Source organism: Protopterus annectens, chromosome 1.part1 (assembly GCF_019279795.1).
Source record: "Protopterus annectens isolate FY-2018-M chromosome 1.part1, PAN1.0, whole genome shotgun sequence".
In the NCBI taxonomy this organism is placed as follows: Eukaryota; Metazoa; Chordata; order Ceratodontiformes; family Protopteridae; genus Protopterus; species Protopterus annectens.
Window position 1 is genome coordinate 770,385,238 of NC_056726.1, and position 24,383 is coordinate 770,409,620.

Here is a 24,383-nt window from a genome sequence, read left to right on the forward strand (position 1 = left end):
TCCCTTATAAGACACATTGAGTACAATGGCCCTTTTGGCATGTACCTCACAAAGCACATGCAGCATCTGGAGAGGCCACAGAGATTCCTCACCCGGAGAATCCATGGCCTCAAATATCTACCCTACACAGATGAGCCAAAAGCCCTGTCCCTCTACTCAATCTCCTGCAGACTCCTCAGAGGTCATCTCTGTCTGGTATACAAAGCAATCTCAGACCCCGCACTGATGGGACTGCTGCATATCCGCAAGTCAGGCTTCTGTCACATAACCCACACGTGAGACCTGAACCTGGTCTGTGATATCAACAGGACTTGTTGGCAGGACAGATTTGTGTCCCAGAGAACTCCCTCTTTTGTGGAATAGATTCCCTCTCTACGTAAAGCAGAGTACCTCACTAAACCTTTTTAAGTGCAACCTGGATAACTGGATGGGGAACAGAAAATACACCCCTGGGATTCCACCTGCTGGACAGTGGCATAGGGTGCTGACTTGTTGGAACATGGGCTAAATTCTTGGCTAGGCCTGTAAGGGCCTCAGGGCTACTAGCCTAGTAACTTCCTATGATCACCCTCCAAAAACAGTATGCTTCCTACTTCCCTGATCCTCTGACAAGAGCATGTTCCCCTCCATTGCATATCTTGTATGTGCAACACATCTCACCCCACTTTGTGTGTGTTTTTATTCCTTGTTTATAGGTTATTATTGTATACTCATTAAATACATATACATTCCTTCTGCTGTACCTTTTCTTTCAGTAGAGATGCAGCCCTACTGCATGCTGTGCCGTTGATCAGCTCTGTATGGTCTTGTAATATCACCTGCTGTTCTGGACCCACACTTATGTAAGGTCCTTCGTGCTTTATAATTGCAAGAATGTCTTCAGAGCCATTCGGTCTTGGTATAATTTGCTGTGTCTATTCTTAAATGTCAGGAAAACTAAAACCATGCTTTTTGGGATAGCCAGTCCTTTATCTCAAGTCCCTAAAGAATAGTTTTACTGTTCGTAAGGAAGTACTTTACAATCTCTGCAGCATTTCATTTATTTAGTTTTTCATCTTATTCAATAGTTTCTTTCTCCTAGAGTCTTAATTTTGTTACACATTTTAGCCACATCCTGTTAATACTTGAAATAAGAAAAGCTGTAAGAAAGTGTGTGCTTCTACCTGACCTGGTGCATAGACCTCTACTTATTTCAGGTCAATCTTGCATTAACTGCCACAAATACTAGTAGACAAAAATTGCAGATTAATGGTTCACTTACCTAAGTCAGAGCTTCACTGTATTATGCTTAATAAAACAAATAACCTGACACAGTTATAACCAGATTATCTCCAACATTATTGATATATAAAGTTCTTCAACTCAGTCACTGTTACTTTTGAGAAGGAAGGCAAGAGGTAAGCCGTACACTATATACTTCAAGCATTTTCTTTCTGGGGGCTATTAGTGGGCAGCCCGATTGCCATTTGTAATTGGGATTCTTGGAATTACAAGAAAGAGAAAACTGAAAATACAGGATTATAACAAATATCAACAGTTGCTCTTCTCCTTTAAGATTGTTTTACTCACTCCAAGATCACTTTAAATTGGTGAAAACAGAGCACTCTGAGACACAGTGATCTTGGATTTGGACTTTTATTTTTTTATGCTTTGATAGCCATGAAAGTCCGACTGAACCAATGGCCCATTTTCAGAGGAGGCCCAGGGAGAAAAGCTCAACAGATTCAAAAACATTTAAACAGTAGTCGAGCAGCAATAGGAGAAAGACCCATAACAAATTACAAAATTTACAATGAGTTGGGGAGAAAGGCTGAACAAAAACATACATGCAAACATTTTATTATAACTGATAAGTAATTTATACACAGGAAGAAAATCCCCACAACAGAAAAAAACACAGATTGAAATACATTTACAGAAATATTAAGAATACAATATGTACTGTAAGTTTACTGCAAGTAGCAACACAAAATACTTTTACTAAGTCTGCATTTTTGCACATTCAGTCTCTCCATTCTGACGCTCACACTAAAAAGTCTCAGAATTGCAAATGGTTACCATGCAGCCCTGTAGTGATTTTCTGCTGGCCATAGACCATAACAGTGACTGAGCCGTTAGCTTACACATTTTCCTGCAACATGAGTGCTGCGGATAAGGGTTGCGCACTTTTAGTTAAGTAATATCCTCTAGTCCAAAATTAGGCACTGGAGACCAGCAGTTCCAACACACAAGTAATTTAATGTTCAAACACAGCAAAAGGAACACACATCCACATATAATATAAACACTGATAAAAATACTTCCCCTTACGTTTTCTTCTCATAGAACTTCATCAGATGGGTAAATACATCATAATTACCTAGTTAAATAACTTTTCCTGTTTGAATAGACCAAGGAAATCAGTGATTCAATTAATTACCAAGATACAGGAGTGGATTCTGAAATGCATGTGACAGTCTTAAAATGTTGAATAAAATATATTTAAATGTTCATATTAAAACTGTTCATATAAAAATATATTCATATTAAAATGTACAATGTATTAATATAATAAATTCAAATAAATAATGCTTGTTAAATGTATTGTTTAAATGTTAAAAATGCAATAGCATAAAATTACATAAAATAGTAGTCTACCACCATCTGGTGGACAAATAACAAAACACATGAAAATGTATGTAAAATCAAGAATTCACTTAAATAAATAAACCAGGATAAAATAACTTGAATATCATCATCATCTTTCGACTGTTCCTGTTAGGGGTCGACACAGCGGATCATCTGTTTCCATTTCTTCCTGTCCTCTGCATCTTGCTCTGTCACACCAACCACCTTTATGTCCTCTCTCACCACATCCATAAACCTTATCTTAGGCCTTCCTCTTTTCCTGTTAGCTGGTAGCTTTATCCTTAGCATCTTTTTCCCAATATACTCAGCATCCCTCCTCAGCACATGTCGAAACCAACGTAATCTTGCCTCTCTGGCTTTGTCTCCAAACATTCCAACCTGGGCTGACCCTCTAATATACTTATTCCTAATCCTGTCCACCCTCGTCACACCCCGTGCAAATCTTAACATCTTTAACTCTGCCACATCCAGCTCTAACTCCTGCCTTTTTGTTAATGCCACTGTCTCCAACCCATATAACATAGCTGGTCTCACTACCCTCTTGTAGTCCTTCCCTTTCACTCTTACTGGTACTCGTCTGTCACAAATCACTCCTGACACTCTTCTCCACCCATTCCATCCTGCCTGTACTGTCTCCTTCACCTCTCTTCCACACTCACCATTACTCTGAATTATTGATCCCAAGTATTTAAACTCATCCACCTTCGCCACCTCTACTCCTTGCATCTTCACCATTCCTCTATCCTCCCTCCCATTCACACACATATATTCTGTCTTAGTCCTGCTGACCTTCATTCCTCTTCTCTCTAGAGCATATCTCCATCTCTCCAGGGTCTCCTCCACCTGTTCCCTACTCTCACTACAGATCACAATGTCATCTGCAAACATCATAGTCCATGGGGGCTCCTGTCTGATCTCATCTGTCAACCTGTCCATCACCATTGCAAATAAGAAAGGGCTCAGAGCTGATCCTTGATGTAATCCCACCTCCACCTTAAACGCATTAGTCACTCCCACTGCAGACCTCACCGCTGTCACACTACCCTGGTACATATCTTGTACCACTCTTACATACTTCTCTGATGCTCCTGACTTCCTCATACAATACCACAACTCCTCTCTAGGCACCCTGTCATATACTTTCTCTAAGTCTACAAAAACACAATGCCACTCCTTCTGACCTTCTCTGTACATTTCCCTCAACACTCTCAGAGCAAACATTGCATTTGTAGTGCTCTTTCCCGGCATGAAACCATACTTCTGATCACTAATCATCACGTCCCTTCTTAACCTAGCTTCCACTACTCTTTCCCATAACTTCATGCTGTGACTGATTAATTTAATCCCGCTGTAGTTACTACAGCTCTGCACATCACCCTTATTCTTAAAAATTGGTACCAAAACACTTTTTCTCCATTCCTCAGGCATCCTCTCACTTTCCAAAATCTCATTAAACAAACTGGTTAAAAACTCCACTGCCATTTCACCTAAATACCTCCATGCTTCCACAGGTATGTCATCTGGACCAACAGTCTTTCCATTCTTCATCCTCTTAATAGCTATCCTTACTTCCTCCTTGCTAACCCATTGCACTTCATGATTCACTATCCCCACATCATCCAACCTTCTCTCCCTCTCATTCTCTTCATTCATCAACCCCTCAAAGTATTCTTTCCATTTGCTCAACACACTCTCCTCGCTTGTAATTATGTTTCCCTCATTTTCCTTTATCACCTTTTACCTGCTGCATATCTTTCCTACCTCGGTCCCTCTATCTAGCCAATCGGTACAGGTCCTTTTCTCCATCCTTAGTGTCCAACCTTTCATACAACTCTTCATATGCCTTATCCTTAGCCTTCGCCACCTCTCTCTCTGCCATGCACCTCATCTCCTTATACTCCTGTCTACTTTCTTCATCTCTCTGACAGTCCCACTTCTTCTTTGCCAACCTCTTTCTCTGTATACTCTCCTGTACTTCCTCATTCCACCACCATGTCTCCTTGTCGTCTTTCCTCTGTCCAGATGTCATACCAAGCACCTTTCTAGCCATCTCCCTTACTAGCTCTGCTGTAGTTACCCAGCTATTTGGTAACTCTTCACTGTCACCCAGTGCCTGTCTTAACTCTTCCCTGAACTCCACCTCACAGTTACCCTTTTTCAATTTCCACCATTTGATCCTTGGTGCTGCCCTCACACTCTTCCTTCTCTTGATCACCAACGTCATCTTACAAACCACCATCCTATGCTACCTAACTATACTTTTCCCGGTCACCACTTTACAGTCTCCAATCTCCTTCAAACTGGCCCTCCTACATAAGATATAATCCACCTGTGTGCATCTTCCTCCACTGTTGTATGTCACCCTATGCTCCTCCCTCTTGTTAAAATACGTATTCACCACAGCCATGTCCATCCTTTTCACAAAATCCACTGCCATCTGACCTTCTGCATTCCTTTGTTTAACACCATACCTACCCATCACTTCCTCATCCTCTCTGTTCCCTTCACCAACATGCCCATTGAAATCTGCTCCAATCTCCACTCTCTCACCCTTGGGTACAGTCATCACGAATTCATCCAACTCACTCCAAAAATTTTCTTTCTTGTCCATCGCACACCCAACTTGTGGAGCATATGCACTAACAACATTCATCATTACACCATCAATTTCCAGCTTCATAAACATCACTCTATCCGACACTCTTTTCACCTCCAAAACACTCTTCGCATACTGTTCCTTCAGGATAACTCCTAAGCCATTTCTCCTCCCATCCACACCATGATAAAACAATATGAACCCACCTCCAATACACCTAGCCTTATTCCCCTTCCATCTGGTCTCTTGCACACACAGTATACAAATCTTCCTTCTGTCCATCATATCGGCTAGCTCTCTCCCTATACCATTCATACTGCCAACATTCAAAGTTCCGACCCTCACTACCACAGTCCTAGCCTTTCTCCTCTCTTCCTGCCTTCGGCCATGCCTTCCACCTCCTCTCCTCCTTCGGCCAACAGTAGCCCAATTTATGCCAGCACCTTGTTGGCTAACAGTACTGGTGGTGAAATAACATGAATATACATAAAAATATATCACAATTTTGCAGACATGAGCTTTAGTATAGGTTTTAAAGACACCATATCATTAAGTCCTGAATTGTTACAAGCATCCAGGACTAATTGCCAATATAGATGTTCTTCATCTCACATTGCTGCAGTCCTTACATATGGGTAGTCCGCTGTCCTCGGTCGGCCCGAATACCAAAGTATTAGGCTGACGTCGGTCATGGGCGCTCAGATCTGACATCAGAGTGTCAGGGTATAAAAGCGCATGACCGACGTCATATCCTCAGTCTTTTTTGCCGCATGGTCCGATGCAGAAGCAGCGTTGCAAGTGCCGTTCGGCGTTCTGAAATTTTCGTATTCTGAGTTTCAGACCGAAACCAAGTTGGGCTAAGTACCCTGTTGGGGAATATTTTTGTTTTTTCTTGCCTTTGTTAATTCCGGATGTCAGAAAAAGTGAATAATTGTATTTCTTGTGGGAAACAGACACCGCATAGGGATTATCACTCTCTTTGCATTCCTTGTTTGGGACCGGACCACGACGTAGTCGGGTGTCGGTTTTGTGCTAGGTTTAATAAGCGCACTATAAAAAGAAGGTTAGATTGTGCTAGGTTAGTTTTTGGTAAGCGGTGTAATTATAATATGCCGTCGGATCCTCCGGCCCGCTTCCACGAAGAAGCGCAAAGACAAATCCTTGAAACCTAGACAGGTTGATTCATCCGTTTCGGACGCCGGTCCTGCAGAAGCTACAGTGGAGCAGGTGGATCCGGCTGAAGTTTCTGTTGAGTCTCAGGGGGAAACTTTGATTTTGCAGGATGTGGCCTCACAGGAGTCAGGTCAAGCTGAAGGGGCCTCTCAGGTTACTGTTCTCCCTTCTATGCCTAAGGTGGTTAGGCCTTCTGCTACTATTTCTAAGGCTTCTTCTAAGGGTAGGTCTGTTTTGCCTTCCTCTGGTGTCCCTCCAGTTACTTCAGGGTCTGTGCCTAAAAAGCACATGCTTAAAATGGCAGAAGATTTGATTACTTTAATTAGAGGTTCTATGCCCCCTCCTGATAAGAGGCCCAGGGTGGAGCCAGAGTTGGAAAGTTTGGATCAGGCCTCTGACGACTCAGACTCTTCTGCTGAAGATATTCAAGATTTTCCCCCTTATTCGGATTCTGATGCAGAGGATTCCACTCCTTCTGCTTCTCCTCCAGAGGATTTTTCGTTTTCAGAAACTCTGCATTCCATGAGGGAGCATTTTAAGTGGGAAGGACAGGATTTCTCTGATTCACGAAAGAGGCTTAGGGAATTCTTGTTTTTACCACAGCATAGACCCTTGGCTATACCTCCTGTTTTGGATGTTGTTCAAGATGTTTTCTCGGAGGCTTCCCTTAATCCAGATTCTTTGCCTCCTGCCAGTTAAACCGGACAGGTATTACAGGGTGCCTGAGGCTCATAAATATCTGTATAAGAGTCCTAGGGCGGACCCAGAAACTGTTAGTCAGGGGCCTAAGGGTGTTAGAGCTTCTGTTGTAAAGAATCCGGTTCCTCTAGATAAGGAAGCTAGAGCTTTGGATAGATGGGGTAAGAAGGTGTATACCTCTTCTACTTTAGCAATGAGGGCTTTAAATTGCCAGTTTCATATGTTGAAGTATCAGAATTTCCTCCTTTCTCAGCTAAAATCTAAAGTGGATGCTTTGGCAGAGGGCATAGAGTGTAAAGAATTGCAGGATTTAGTACATGTCTCTGAACAGGTGGGTAAGCATTCTTTGCAGTGTGGTTTTGATGCTGTACAGGCCTCTTCTAGGGTGGCTGCCACTGGATCAGTTCTTCAGAGGCACGCCTGGTTTAAGGATCAGAATTTGTCCGAGCATGTTAAAACTAGAATTCTGGATGCCCCTTTACAGTCTGAAGTTTTGTTTGGTCCCCCTGTGGAGTCGATTTTGAAGAAAATGGAAGACAAGGCTAAGTCTATGCAGACTGTTAAAGATTTTTTGCAGGTGCAACCTCCAAAGTTTAGTAGAAATTGGCCTTTCTAAGGGGTGGACCTACCCTTCTTCTGATTCTCAATCTAGGGGTAGATCTAGGCGTGGCAGGGGGCAGAGCTCACAGTACATTCAGGCCTAGAACTTGGAGTTCGCCTGCACAATCTGCAGGTGAGGGCAGGGGCCAGTCCTTTCGTAAACAGGCCCAATGACCTGCATTTTCAGCTGCCAGATTCTTCTTCCCTGGCAGCTCCTTTGGGAGGAAAATTAGCACTCTTCAAGCAAAACTGGCTTTTAGTCACCCAGGACAAATGGGTATTGGACATTATAAACCGAGGCTACAAGTTCTATTTCCATACATTGCCTCCTTTCAAAGGCATGCCAGACGTTCCTCCTCGGCAAAGGATAGAGGCTCACAAGCAGATTTCTTTACTTCTTCAAATAGGAGCTATACAGCCAGTTCCTCTGTCAGAAGTGGGACTAGGATTTTATTCTCGCCTGTTTCTAGTACCAAAGAAAGGGAACACGTGGAGACCAATTTTGGATTTATCTATCCTCAACACTTATCTGGACATTCCAAAGTTCAAAATGCTGACGTTACAACAGCTTTTACCTCTGTTGGGAAAAGATCACTGGATGGTAACTCTGGATCTCAAAGAGGCTTATCTTCATGTTCCTATCAGGCCCAGTTGCAGGAGGTACCTGCGTTTTGGCTGGAAATTTACATTATCAGTTCTCTGCATTGCCCTTTGGCTTATCTACTGCCCAGAGTGTTCACAAAGGTTCTGGCTCCAGTGATAGCCTTTTTCAGGTTAAAAGGAATACAGATTTATCCTTATTTGGACGATTGCCTGATTATTGCACAACACAAAGACGAACTTCTGCATCATCTACAGTATGTGATGGTAGTGTTAAGATGCCTAGGGTATTCTGTGAATGAAACAAAGTCCAGTCTAGTACCCTCTCAGGACATGTGCTTTCTGGGTGTGAGACTGAATACAGCTTCCCAGATGGCCTTTTGACCCCGGACAAACAAAGAAGCCTTTCTCTTTATTTCCATCAAATGTCTCTACAGTCCAGGCTGACTGCAAGGACAGTCCTTCAAGCCTTGGGGTTCATGGCATCTTGTATTCTGGTGCTTCCCAATGCCAAACTGCATATGAGGAAGCTTCAATGGTATCTCAAAAATGTATGGACACAACACTGCCAAGATCTAGACACTGTCATTCAGATAATACCTTGCATTCAGAAAGAATTTTTGTGGTGGGCTCAGGAATGTCACCTAAACAAGGGACTCTCTGTGACCCGACCAGAGGCGAGTCAGATTCTAACGACAGATGCCTCGGACAAGGCTTGGGGAGCACACCTCAATGGAAAATGGGTGCAAGACACGTGGCCTGTCAGACTTCAACATTTGCATATCAACTTGAAGGAGATGTTAGCAGTCCAATTTGCATTGATGGCTTTCAAGGATTTACTTCACCCAGGACAGGTGTTGATTCAAACAGACAACACTACTGTCATGTGGTACATCAACAAGCAAGGGGAACCCATTCGTACCCTCTTTGCAGGCAAGCGATGATTTTGTGGGAGACTGCTCTCAGTTTACACCTCAATCTTCAGGCAAGGTTTCTACCAGGAGCACAGAACTCCTTAGCGGATGTGTTGAGCAGACAAATTGTGGATCCTCACGAGTGGAAACTGGATCCTCATGTGTTTCAAAAGTTGACAGTGTTATGGGGACTCCAGACATAGATCTGTTCGCTTCTCCACTAAATTACCAGTTGCCAAAGTTTTGCACAAAAATGTTTCATCCCACAGCTTGGAAGGTGGATGCTCTATCATTCAGTTGGAGCAATCTTCATGTCTATGCCTTTCCACCTCTGCCTCTCATTCCCAAGGTACTCCTGAAGGCCAGAATAGACAAGCCATCCATGATTCTGATAGCGCCGGATTGGCCTCGACAGCATTGGTACCCACTACTGAGGAGTTTGGTACAGGAGCCTCCATGGCCTCTGCCTTTGATTCCGCATCTTTTGTCTCAGGAGGGCAATCACTTCCTCAATGTCAAGATTCAGTCTCTGCATCTCACAGCCTGGCATATTCTGTTTTAGACCCTGGAGGGTCTCAGCTTCCACAACACGTTTTGAATGTTATTTTGGAGGCCAGAAGGCCTAGTACAAGGAAAGTTTACGCTGATAAATGGAGGAGATTTTTTCTTTGGAGCAAAGCGAAGGACTTTGATGTTTCCAAGCCTGATTTAAGTGTTTCTCTTCAATATCTTACTGAGTTATTGGACAAGGGTTTGTCTTTCTCCTCGATAAAGGTTCATGCTGCAGCCATTTCTGCTCACTATGACTGTGACCCTCCTTTATTTTCCCATCCTTTGTTTAAGCAATTTCTTAGAGGGGCAAAGAACATAAGACCCCCGTAGAGCTCCTACTCCTGCTTGGGATCTCAATTTTGTGTTGGAAAAGCTTACTCTACAACCTTTTGAGCCTGCAGCTACTGCAGAGTTAAAGTATTTATCATGGAAGACTGCTTTTTTGTTGGCCATTACCTCTGCAAGAAGGGTTTCTGAATTACAGGCCCTTATGGCAGTGGAACCTTTCCTGATTTTTCATAAGGATAGGGTATCTTTGCGTACTAATCCTTCTTTTATGCCTAAAGTGGTTTCTAGTGTGGCCTTGAACCAAACTATTCATTTGCCTACTTTTTATGCAAACCCTCAAAATAAAGGGAGAAGATTTTGCATACTTTGGATATTCACAGGCAGTTACGTTATTATTTGAGCAGAACCAAGGGGTTCAGGCAGTCTCAGCAGTTGTTTGTTTCTTTTGTTTTGGGTTCTCAGGGAAAACCTGTTTCAAAACAAACTATTTCTAAATGGATTGGGTTTTGTATTTCTTTCTGTTATTCCCATCATGGTAAGGAGATTCCGGCTGGAATCAGACCTCATTCCACTAGAGCTACTGCCACTTATACTGCCTTTCTAAGGGGGGTAGCTACAAAAGATATTTTGGAAGCAGCCACTTGGAGTTCAGTACATACTTTTTCCAAGCATTACCATCTTCCTCTTTATTCTAAGTCTAGGGCTGGATTTGCCACTGCAATATTACAGGGCATTTTAGCAGCCCCTAATGCTTTATGATTTTGCCATCCTCCCTTTACCTCTGCTTTGGGATTCTACCCATATGTAAGGACTGCAGCAATGTGAGATGAAGAACATAGTACAGTTTTGTACCTACCATAAATGTAGATGTTCAAGATCCACATTGCTGCAGTCCAATTTACCCTCCCTCCTTCCCCTCTGTAGTTTGGCATGGTTATATGGTTTGGGTGATGGTTGTTGTTGGGCATGTTTTTGGGAGGTATACTGTTTTTGGGCTGTGGCCTTTCTTTTTAGGGCCTTCTGACATCTGGGGCAAGAAAAGACTGAGGATATGACGTCGGTCATGCGCTTTTATACCCTGACGCTCTGATGTCAGATCTGAGCGCCCATGACCGACGTCAACCTAATACTTTGGTATTCGGGCCGACCGAGGACAGCGGACTACCCATATGTAAGGACTGCAGCAATGTGGATCTTCGAACATCTACATTTATGGTAGGTACAAAACTGTACTTTCCCTGTATTTGAGTCTGGTCTCCCATAGCCCAACCCTGGGGTCTATTGGGACCACCTCTACCACAAAAAATTGATACTCAGCTTTTGGACATGCCAAAAGATGTTTGTACAGGGCGTTATCATTTTTCTTCCTTAAATCATAAAGTTGTTCATACATTCTTTCTTTTAACCTTCTTTCTGTCTTACCCACTTACTCACATGCCCCACACAAAGCAATATATACCGCACTTGTGGTATTACAATTTGCATACCCTCTAGTAGTTATATACTTATTTCTACTTTTTAAATATAACATGTCCCCAGTCCATATGTACTTACATTGGGTGCAATTTCCACATTTGTATGTACCTTTTTTGTTATTAATGAGAGTTTCAAAATTGTTCTAATGGGTACCTCCTTCCAAAATATTTTTAATATTTCATCCTTTTTTGTACACGCATTTAAGTGCCTTATCAAATATGCAATTTAAATCTGATGAGGCTGCAAATTTTTTCCACCCTTGTCAATAACTTATTTAACCAAACTGGTTTCACCATCATATGTGATAGTCGAAACAGATTGATAAGAGGCCCCATCTATCCTCGTACCTAGACTTACATGATCAGGGGGTGATTTTTACCCAAAATAAGGGCAAACCTAGACTCTACCATCCATGATGTCTTAATACATCATTCAGAAGTGTTGGAGAGTACCCCCTGGCTTTGAACATTTCTACTATAAAACCACATTCTCTTTTAAAAATCCTGGTCATCAGATGTCATTCTGCTAGCCCGAACCAGTTTACCTTTTATTACCCGTCTTTTTTGGTGTGGGAACTCTCATAGTGAAGATAAGAATTTGAGAATGTCTGTTTCTCTGTATTTTAGATTTAAAACCATTGTACACCCTTTGAATTTTAACATCAAGGTAATTTAATTCACTTTAAGCTGATATGTAAATTTTAGAAACTTGATAGTCTTAGAAATGTATTCAAAAAATTTGAAAAAATGAGTATCAGTACCAGTCCAAAAAATACAGATGTCATCTAAAAAGTGCCCATACAGGTTCCAATATTGCTTAAATTCAGAAGTGAAAACATATTTTTTTCCCAATATAGGAGAATAATATTGGCGTAGGTATGGGCGCAGTGTGCCCCCATTGCCACGCCCTTCAATTGTTTATAGTATTCTCCTTGAAAGAAAATAAAATTATTCTTTAGGACTAGGTCCATTAAAATTAGACAAGTGCAAAGGGAATATCCTTACAATCAGCCAGGAATTCCTCAAACCAACCAAGCCCCACATCATGTGGAATACATGTAAATAAATCCACTACATCAAGTGTAATAAAAGTACTTGTGTTGGATTGTTGCTCATTGCTTATACGTCTTAAAAAATCCCGTGAATCCTTGAGAATATTCTCATTTTTGAAAACTGTGTTTTTTAGATTACTATCTATGTATTTTGCCAAAGGTGTAGTTACTGATCCTTCTGCAGAGACAGTAGGCCTAACTGGTGGGTCAGTAATACTTTTGTGGACCTTGGGTAAGCCAAAGATAGAGGGTAGTCTGGGCTTGTCAACATTTAAAAAGTTATAAGTCTCAATGTCTATGAGCTCTTCTATCACTAGATCATTTAGACACATGGAGATCTTTTTATAGGCAATGTTGACTTTGTTTAAGGAAACTCTAGCGTATGTCTCTTCATCATTGAGCAAGTCAAAATGTTGCCTTCATAGCTCATATGATCCATTAAAACCACCCCGCCACCCTTGTTCAGGTTTCATGGTTCTAAGGTTTTTGTTTTCCTTAACATCATTTAGAATATTCTTCTCCTCAGTAGTTACATTTGGGGCCACTCTATTATATTTCAACATTTCCCTTAATTCTTTTTCCACCACCAGTTCAAAATTTCTAAGCTGGGGGTGCAGTTGGGGGGGGGGGGTTGAAAGTGCTTTTCTTCACTAGTTTATTGTGAATATTCTTTTTCTCCTGTCCAGTAAAAAAAATACTTCTAGATTTTTTTGTGTAATAAATAATTTAAAATCAACTAATAAATTCACCAAATTGGTTTTTATCCTGGCTATAAAAGTGAATCATTTCAAAAATAAATCAAAATGGCCTTTAGTGATGACAGTGCTGGTGTAGTTAAATATATTAAAACCATTGTAGCTAAATAGGCAACCGTCTTGTGTGATTTAATCTTGAGAATCTATCTCCAATATGTTCTTTCCTGTGGTCTCCAACCTTTCTGTGCTTGGTTCCCATACCTGTAGTTCACAGGACCCTTCTGTCTTGACCTCTCAGACCTCCTCGGAGGTCGAAATTCTGAAGGGTCCTGTACGTTTAAATTTAAATTTTCTTGGTCATCCTGATTGATATTCTCTATATATGCCCATATTCTATTGTTTTCACCCCCATATAAGTTACTGTTGACCCTAAAGAGTTTTGGTTTAGGGTAATGTGTCATGTTAGCATATTCATTAGTGTCTCTCTTAATTTTCATAAATTTTCTATCCTGTATTTTCTTGCATTTTAACTCAATACTATTCAAAATACTTTGCCTTTTCAGTGTCTGTACTGAGCAGTAAATCACTAACAATACTGTTAACACTCTCAATCTGATTAAAAACATTTTCCATTTCTAGCTCATTATTTTTGATAATGGCTCTCATTATGTCTACCCCGCATCTATCAAAAGCCATAATGAGGTCCTGGTGAAACTGGGAACCTTCTTTTACATTATTAGGATACTTGCATACTCTTAATCCTTTAGGAACAATTTTTAAGTGCAGGCAGTGTTTAAAATAAGCATTATCAGTTTCCCAAGCTTTATATTTGTACATTAAATTATCAAGTTTAGAAAACATAGTAGCATAAGTATCATTATTAGTAGCAACTTGCTTTTGTGCACTAAAATCAATTTTAAAATTTAAAATGTCTCTAAATGTCTTTTAGTACCCTGTTGATTTGAACTGTTGGAGCGCGTTTTTCTTTCACTCAGTCCATGGTTTGGATGTGCGTTCACTTGTGAAAGACCCTCCTCTTGGTTAGAGGTTAATAAAATACTGGGAAAGCCATCCAGGCTTGATTGTGGTTGTTGAAAAGTTTGTGAGTTCAAATTTACAGTCCTTGTAGTAACATTTCTGCACTCCGTTCCTTCCTTTGAAGCTGAACGTTGTAATCCTTCCTGGTTACCAGGTAGAGAAACTCCTCCTACTAAAGAAGCCATTGACTGGCTAATGGGCGTCAAAAGCCCCACCAGTTGTGTCAGTTGTCCAATGAGCATACGCAGCTCACCCAGTTCAGTCCCTTTAAGTCAGTTTTCATTAACAGAAGCATTGGAGCCAGCCGGTGAATCCATAACCAAACCAAAACTAATAAACAGCAAAGATGTGGTAAAAGTGCCCAAAATGCAACTATTTTCTCAGTAATTAATTAAATCACTGATTTTATTGGTCTATTCAAACAGGAAAAGTTATTTAACTAGGTAATTATGATGTATTTGCCCATCTGATGAAGTTCTATGAGACAAAAACGTAAGGGGGAAGTGTTTTATCAGTATTTATGTTATATGTGGATGTGTGTTCCTTTTGCTGTGTTTGAACATTAAATTACTTGTGTGTTGGAACTGCTGGTCTCCGATGCCTAATTTTGGATTATTACTTGCTTTTTGCGCACTTTTACCTCATCTTTGCTGTTTTTTTAAGTAATATCCTGTGATATGCAAGTTGTACAACTTCTCTCTTATGATGTCCTAGGACCTGTGGGCTGGTTAATACTCTTACAAGGAGATGTGCATTACATAGGTGGATGTTATGCATAGAAATACAGGGAGTTTTAAAAATCTACACATTGTGGAACACAATTTTAAATGTTGTGGCTAACAGTGGCTGCTGTTCTTGTGGCATAGAAGCTACCCTCAATATATATTCCCTTCAAGATGCATTCCTCAGTTAGTTAGTACCCAGACTTACACACTGCTGTCCTGTGGCTTTTGTGTCTGAGAAACAATGTTGTCACAGTGTTAGGGCTGGTACTGGTTCTAGTATAGAATATGCCTACACTTCATATTACTTAGCATCCCAGTATGTAAGCATTTATTTTTTGACTGTTCTCAATCTTGTAAGTCTGGCATTGTTGCTCAGCTACATTATTGCACATTGACTAATACTTTGTGTGGTATGTCTGCAATAGTAATAGTTTTATAGGTTCATAGGTGTGTACTAGGCTAATGGCCCAGGAGCCTTTACAAGCCTAGCCCGTAGAAGTTCCCTGGCATTGTGCTGCCCGATGTTAGTTCCCAGTGCCTCTATCAAGTAGAGCCACTGGAGTGATCCCCGGAGTGAACTTTCTATTACCCATCCACTCATCAAGATTTCTCTTGAAGAGGGTCAGCAAGGTGCTCTGCTTGACATGCATGGACAGTTTATTCCAGAGCTTGGGCAGTCCCTGGGTGAGGAACCTGTCTCTCCAGCATGTTCTGTTGATTGTGGTAATGAGGTTGAGGTCTCTGGAGCGTGTGGTGTGGAGGGAGTGGGATTTCTTTAGATGTAGTATTTCTAACAGAGCTGGGTCAGACATGACATGGCTTTGTAAGTCGAGCAGAGATCACCTCTAAGTAGGCGATATGAGACTGAGAATAGCTGGAGTCTTTTGAGTCTGTCTGTGTAGAACATGTGTTTAATGCCTATGATATTCTTCGTGAGGTACTTCTGTGGCCTCTCCAGCTGTTGCAGGTGAGGTACATGCCAAATGGGGCATTATACTCTATGATTGGCCTAATGAGGATAGAGTAGAGAGAGATGATGACCTCTTTCTTTGTGGATGCAAAACCCTTGGTAATGAGATGTGCCACATAGAAGGACTTTCTGACCACAGTGGCAATGTGGTGGTCCAAGGAGAGGTTGCTGTCAACCTGCATCCCCAGATCTCTTATAACGCCTTCAGTGTCTCCCATCAATGTGGTAATTAGCAGGAACTGAGTTTCTACCAAAGGGGATGGCGACATATTTTTTTGGCATTAAACTTAAGTCCATGGTTTCGACACCAGTCAGTGGTCTCAGTGAGGCCTTTCTCTAGAATGTCTGCTTCACTTGGGGAGTTAATAATGGTTCCCAGCTTGCAGTCGTCTGTGAACTTGGTCAGCCATAGTCCCTTTGTGTTGGCCTGGACTTCTGAGAAGTAGATTCCAAACAGGGGAGGACCCAGAACTGATGCCGAACAGAGGAGGAGCCAGAACTGATCCCTGTGGGGCTCCACTCGTGACTGGTCGGCAGTCTGATTTTGAGTCTGCTACTTTCACACTGTGTATTCTATCTGTGAGCCAGTTTGCAACCCACCTAGCGATATATGGGTTGATGCCTAGTTTTTTGAGTTTATCAATAATTCCCAAGTGAGGAATGGTATCAAAGGCCTTGGCCAAATCGATGTAGGCTGTATGCACAGCCTTACCTTCATCCACAGCCCTGGTGATTGACTCAAAGAAGTCAACCAGGTTGAGCAGGCATGATCTCCCTTTCACAAAGACAAATTGCGTGGTGTCTAGAGTTTGGAGATTTCCTATATCTTTGTTAATCAGGTCCATGATGATGCCCTCCATAGCTTTACATATCATATTCGTCAGGCTAATGGGGTGATAATGCCCAGGGTCTGTAGTTGCTCCCCCTTTATGGAGAGGGATGACTGTAGCAGTGCGCCATTTGGTAGGGACAAAGCCTGAGATGAGGCTGTGACTGAACAGAGTGCACAGATGTGGTGCCAGTTCGCTTTGTAGTTCATGTAGTACACAGCCAAGGATATTATCGGGTCCCATGGAAGCTGTATTCTTGGCCTTGGACAATGCAGCTTTAACCTGTGCTGCAGTAATGCTGGGTGCCTGGCATTCTTTTGGTGTTGTGATTGGTCCTGGGGGGAGGGGTAAATTTGACACTGTATCTGTCGGCCAATATGTTGGCAATATCTGTTGGCTGAGTATAGGAGTTACCATTGTGCAGTATCTCAGAGCAAATCTGGGTATTACCGTGTAGGTTCTTGATATAGCTATAGAGGGTTTTGTGATTGATTTTAGTGGCTGCCGCAATTCTGCCTTCATAGTTGGTAGAGGATTTGATGAGGGATCTCAACTTTTTGTTGACGCTAATAAGGGAGTTTTTCCAGTCTTGAGACTTCACCGTTTTCTGCAACAGTTTCTTCCTTCCGTTGTAGAGCTTGTTAATGGCAGGAGACCACCAAATTGCCTACCTTTTTTTGGAGGAGAGCATCTTGGTTCTGTCTAGTATAGCTAGTTCCATGCATTTGTGTGCATGTTCATGCAGTACATTGGTGTATGATTCGGCAGTCATGCAGCTATTTTCCACTGGCATGGGTGCCGTGAAGTTAGCCACCTCTGTTTTTAGGAGTCCAAAGTCAGCTTTGGAGAAGTTTTTCAAGGTGGTTACCTTTGCAAGAGTGTGGGTGAGATGTGGATTTCCATGGTGATTAGTTTATGGTTGGATGTAACCAGGGAGGGATTGACTACTGGTGTACAGCAACGGTTGTCCATGTTAGTAATAACCAGGTCAAGGATGTTGCTTCCTCTAGTGGGGGTCAGAATTATCTGGTCCAGGGCATTGGAATTGATTAATTCCAGGAAGCATTGGGCCAGTGTATTGGTGCTCGGGTAGTTTTCCCAGTTGATGGAGAGGTAGTTGAAATCTCCTAGTAAAAGAGTGTTGGGTTGGACCTTGATAGATTCCAGGGTGCTTAGGAACATGGAGTGAGAGTTTAAGGACATGGTTGGGGACCTGTAGTAGGCTATGACCTAGATTGCCGTCTTACCCAATGTTAGTTGTACCTGAAGTATCTCAGGTGAGTTATGCTGGGCTACTAGTCTGGAGGTGTGCATATCCTTTGTGAATATGGAGACACCACCACCTTTGGAGCTTCGGTCCATGTTTTGGGGCCAAAAGGTGTGGAATGAGTTATAACTTGGTAGCACAGGGGTGCTTTCTGCTGCTTTAAACCAGGTCTCCATTACAGCACAAATTCGATGCTCTCCATTTTGAGGAGTTCTTTGAGCAAGTGCATCTTGAGATTTAGACTTCTAGCATTGAACAGTATGACCCTCAGATTGCATTTATTTATAGCTGTCACAATGTTAATTTGGTCTTTGGAACACCTCCTAAAAAAGGCACTGTAGGGGTGGCAAGAGTATTAGCCAGTACCCGGAAACCCAGGGGGTGACAGATGCAGGCCATCGAGGTTTGTCAGTTGTGTCATCCCAAGCAGAAAGATGCTGGATCCCCTTAGAATGACACCAGAAACTTAGCCAATTGTTGAAGTCAGTCATTTTTTTTTGCTTGTACTGCGGCATCATTCTGGGTGATGGTAGGATACTGCTCAGGGCTAGTGTCATACCTGCCTGGGCCACATAATCTGAGACCTCCACCATGTCTCTTTTCATGTTGTCCAGGGAGGTGCGTCTCAGGTCATTCACACCCACAAGGTTAATGACAGGGTCATACTTATACTTACTGTGGAGTGACCTGAGTGCGTGTATTCATGTAATCCATGTCAGGGCTAGTTACCCGGTGATGTAAACATTGGACCTAGGTGATTTGGTCACATTGACTAATGATATTGTGATACCTCCAACACCTTATAAAAATGAGAAAAAAGGTTGATTGTGTTAATTCTGCATTAGCATCCCCATAAATGTCTTGGACTTGCACACCTGCTGCTGTATGGTTTACCCAGTTGTGACTTGTCGATGATACTATTACTTCATTTGCATATCTACTCCATATGCCTGGAGTCTTCCAGGTGCACATTTTATTGTATGTACTCCATGAGGATAGCCATATTTTGTGAATTATGTAAGGCTTCAGTAAATGGTTTATACCAGCTCTGCACAAGTACATACAAAACTTTAACCGAAACTCCTACCTGCACTGCAGTAATTTGTAAGTGCCCTGAGCATTCAGCATTTACAGGATCTAGATTGCAATAGTCAAGAATAAACAAAGGCATTTTTAATTATTTGAGGAATATGCCTCTCTAACATTTGAAATTCCTATTAATCTCAGTACTTTGCGCAAACTTCTTGAATTTATTTTAAGTATATCTTGGCTAAAAATGGGCTCTCGAGTTCAGTCTGTCTGCCTTAAGTAAATAAAATCATATTGATTCCATTCACATACATGAGGATTCAGGTGTTGTGGTGAATGTTGATGTCACTGGCTTCAGTATTGCAATACAATCATATATCTTTTTGTTAGACCCCTTTCCCCTGATATTAGAGTGGTGAATGATTCCCATCATTCTCAGTATAGGTGGTCTTTTCTTGCAGCAGAACCTTTTGGAAGGCCTGTTGATAGATATTTTGCTACCAGATAGGGAATTCAGTGTGGCTTTTCATGTATCAGGGATAATTAGACCTCCCCCCATAAGGGGGATTCAACTTTTGCTACGGACAGTGCTTCTTGCCTTAAAAGCTCTAGAAAGGTGCTGTAATTGGAATCTTTCCTTTAAGATCAGACATCTTATCAATGACGTGGTATGTAAACCAGCAGAACGCATATACACATTGTCCGATAGAGAGAGGCAGTGCATGTGTAATGATGGGCCATACAAGATGATGTAAACTGTAGTTTTTCATATCCCAGGAGAGATGAAAGTACTGGTAGGTTTATCAGCTGCAACTCCCAATCTCTTCCTGTAGCTGTGACTTCAGAAATCTGTTTGTTCAAGATTTTCCAGTAGTGGTGTGCCCTAGGTTTGACATATTTACCTTACGTGGGAAGGAAAACAGTGCCATCCATCCTGTTCTGCTCAGTTATGTATTGTGATGGCAGGGAAGACTTCATCTTTCCCTACTTTCTCTCATTCTTCACCTAATTGTAAAATTCAGAAAAGGTAGACTAGAAGTCTTTTTTTTTTTTTTTTTTTTTTTTTTTGAATAGTTGTTGAGAAAGGCATGGTCTCAGGTTCCTGACTGTGCAGGGCTTTGAGTCCATGGCAAGGTGGTTCCCCATTGTGGGTGCACCTCAAGGTTTGCATTTAGATGCCTTCTTCCCAGTAGATACCCTGGCCAGAGTGTCACGGGAAATGGATGCTACCAGAAGACCATTCACATGTCAGAGTTGCCATTCTCAGCAATGAGTTTCTCTATTTATGTAGACAATATCTTGTCACCACCGTGATCTAGTTTGGAAGTGATTGTGATGTGTCTTGAACATTTGTGAGACTTGGATTTCAGCCATTTTACAGTCCGTGTGCATTTCTGCAGTCTCTACCTTTTAGAGGCAGGCCTGTCACCCAGAACCGGATAATTAAGCAGGTCCATAGTGGGATCATATTACTTTGCTTATCTTTGAGAAGCCCCTGTTCTTATTGGTAATTGAACAAGTGTGATACCACTTTCAGGTGGAAACAGAAGCTTTACCAAAGGTATACCCAGTCCTTGTGAAACACATAAGTTACATACAACCAAGGGCTTGGAACTTAAAACTACAAAATCATCTTTCAACAAACTTCAGAGTCATCACACCAGACAGTTTGAACTGATGACTGGCAGGCATAACAAGAGTGAAGTCCATACAGCAATCCATTCATGTCCCTGTTTTCTTTGCAGCAAAAACTCAAGGATAAAGGAACCCTTCATACTTTGGACATTGAGTATTAGATCACTGAGGCAGAAAAGCTGGCCATCTGGTTTGCTGCAAGCACAGGAGATTGCAGTCATTGAGGAAGCAATTTCCAAATGTGGATTGTTAACTGCGTTCTGGTTTGCCATCAAGTAATCAACCGCCCTTTACAAAAAAGATGCAGCAAGGGCTAGTCTGCAGGAGGTGCGGCCAGTTTCAGTACTTATTTTGAAAATTCTGCATTGAGAAATGGTCCTACAACTCAGAAGGATAAGGCCTTTACTGAGGCCCCAAAAACCTGTTCAATTAGAGACACTTGAGGACTGCAGGGGGAGGATGGAAATGAGTGGTCAACAACAGTGTGCTCATCATGGGGATTGAGGGAGGCAGCCTAGGCTTACTGCCATAAAGCAGCATTATAAGCTTGATGAGCTCTATGCTGCATAAGCAGCATTCCACTTAGTTGGGAGGTTCCACATGCACAAAGCACACACAAGGCAGTAGTCGTGCAGCTCACAAGTCTGCAGCAGGGGTTAGGGCACACACCCCAGCAGCAGAATGATGCTGCATCGACATCATAGATATACTTACCAGCTCTGGGTAAGACAGGACTGGTAGACCTGAATGAGACAAAGAGCTGGTGGCAACTGATGGATAGCTGTGGGGTGGAAGAAAAACAATTTTGCTTTGGACATTTGGCGCAAATCCACATAGTCGTTAGAGCACATCTTCAAAAAGCATTATTGCTGTGGTTATGACTCCTAGAGTCTGTCTTTTTTGGCACCTCTGCGCTTAGAATTCTGTCTTTAGAGTTCTCGTGTTTAATATTCCTCCTGTTCTGGTCTTCCAGGAGGTTGTCTTTTCACTGCTTAGGATTCTTCCCAAAGGTTATCTGTTGCAGAATGCTTCCTCATAGACAAATTGATATGGTGAGTACACATCTGTTATATCTAACTTCAGATGTCTGATAGCATAAAGGGTTAAGTTTATGAGCTGTTTATGACCTACTTACTGTAATCTAGAGTATGACCCCTCCACCTCTATTTGCTTTCTGCGTGACTCAGACTATGTCACGTAACTAGACAGTAATCCCAGTTCACACCTAAAAGGCTGTGTTTGTTTCCAGTGGGAATATCATGTAAACAGATGAATAAGTCCTATAAAGGAACTTATCAGATGCTGGAGCGGGACGCCATACAGATCAGACCGGACTCCTGGAGTTAAGACCGTATCAATACTTGGTGAAAATATGATCTAACAACCATGATGGTTTGTCCAAGTATGGAAAAAATAATCATAATGGGGAAATTAGAAGGGAAGCGATTGAGTGCTGTGGAAACCTGAGGACATTAATTAGAAGTACGTCTGATAAGTAGAAAGAGAAATAGCAGAGAAATTATGAGCAAATAAGTATAGGTCCCCAAGGTGAAAAAGGGTACATCAGGCACAAGCACTGAAGAGGGGGAGGTTATTAGGCATGACAAACTCAAAAGGTATTTCAAGAACTATTTTAAAAAAGCTTTACAGTGAAAAGACCTTGCACAACCCTTTAACCTGACATTGGACAGATGAATCTGAGGGGGAATTACTGGGGGTGCACAGAAGGGACTGGGCAGGGAGATCTCACTCGAAAGATGTTTAGGTAGTGCTCTAGGAAGTGAAGGAGAAAATGGCGAGAGGGATCCAGATGGCTTTCACCTCTCCACCTATAAAACTCTTATGTGAAACAGTTTGAATGATATTACAGGAGTATTTCAGCAGAATTTCTGGGAGAGGCACTATTTCCAGATATATGGAAAGAGCCAGTTTAGTAGCTCTTCCATAAGAGCAGATCAGAGCCATCAGATAAGAAAAAAAAATACTGGGCCACCTCCTCCATCAATGCTGACAGTGAAATTATGACAAAAATCCCGGTAGGAAAACCAAATTTGAATCCCATATTTTTATGCAAAGTTGGGTGGTTACTTTGTGTGTGTGTGTGTGTTAGCAAGATTTTGTGTGAATGTATGTTTCTGTTTGCATATGACTGTGTAAGGCAGTTTAGTACAAGACTGATAAATAATGAAGATGAAGTTTTTCTTTTTCTCCACTGTTGTGTGATCTTGGAGTTTGTATGTATAAGGTAGTTGGGGGTAGCCCCCCACCTTTCAGTTAAACATTCTATCAGTATAATTTTGCAATGGTATGTGGTGAGATAATTGATCAACTGAATAAGTCTTATTAAACTGTATGTGGGCAAACCTATCCATGCCTAAATAAGTTGCTGCATTACCCTTGTCACCACCACATGCACATTACCTAGGAGGTCTCTCACTTTTAAGAGATTGGGTATGGGGCGCTAAATGACCCTTGTTGTAGATGTGGCTTTAACAATGAAGGGTTAATACAAATGTTGTGGTGCTGTTTTTGTGGACCAATGACATATGAGACAGAGTACTGGAGATATGCTACAATTTCATAAAATGAGGAGTGGACTTCTGCAGATTCAGCATTTTGGGGGTGAAAAGGACCAGGTAGGGTAGGAAGATATGGACCTCAGGATGATACTGATCCTGGTTTCTGGCTAAAAATGTTTCGGGGAAGGTAATGCAAGTCCACAAGACTTTCCTCTTAAATGTTGAACAGCAGATTCCTTAAGATCATGCTGTGTAGAAAAGGGAATATAAAATAAAGGGTTGCTTAAACTTAATCTAAAAAAAAAACAGTGTGGAAGTCCTTGCCTTCTGCAGGAATAGCAGTAGGATGAAAATGGAGACAGCACAAGTTGGGTGGACTAGGATCTATTTTTTAAGAATGGGGAATACTGAGTCTATGATAGGGCATGGTCTCACTGACCTCCAGTGGATACTTTGTTGCACTGCTCAGATTGCATGTATGTGTATTTTGCCAATTGCTTTACAACAAAAAGTATGGAAAGTCTCTGTAATGTTAAACAATATAAATTTGACTGTTGCCCTAGTTTTCATGTTCTTTGGTGATTTGTATAAGTTTTTCTTTAACATTGCTTCTCACCTCTTCAGCAGCAGTACAGAGAGTGCCAGGAGCTGCTGAGCCTTTATCAGAAGTATCTCTCAGATCAGCAAGAAAAACTGGCACACTCCCTCTCTGAAGTTGGCACTGTTATCTCTAATCAGAAGGTATGTAAAATCTCAGCATTTTTAAATAATTTCATAAAAGGGAAGACTGTTAGGATTTTTTTTTATTTGGGTAATGAGTACCATATCATTCTAGTTTTGCATTTGTGTTAATGAAACAAAATGAATCACTTTTACCCAGTTGCCCCCCCCCCCCATTTTATGTCATTCTCAGTCAGATCAGCTCTGCTGTCAATGTGTGAGAAGGTTAACTTTTTGTAAGAGCCATCAGATTTGATAGTGATGATTACCCGCAATAGCTTTCACAAGTACATCTTTTATTATTTTCTTCAGATGGTGGGATTTTTTTTTTTATGTAATAAATGTGACATTTTTGCTTAAGTGCAATTTGAACAGCAG

At 41.6% G+C, this 24,383-nt stretch overlaps 1 protein-coding gene across 1 annotated transcript in view; it reads left to right on the plus strand.

The window, feature by feature from the left end:
• KIAA1328 (KIAA1328 ortholog) overlaps nucleotides 1–24,383 on the plus strand; it is a 1,446,094-nt gene that overhangs the window by 419,328 nt on the left and 1,002,383 nt on the right. The window contains exon 3 of the mRNA XM_044087278.1: nucleotides 23,902–24,026. Coding sequence (XP_043943213.1) covers nucleotides 23,902–24,026 — 125 coding nt within the window. The remainder of the gene's footprint in view (nucleotides 1–23,901; nucleotides 24,027–24,383) is intronic.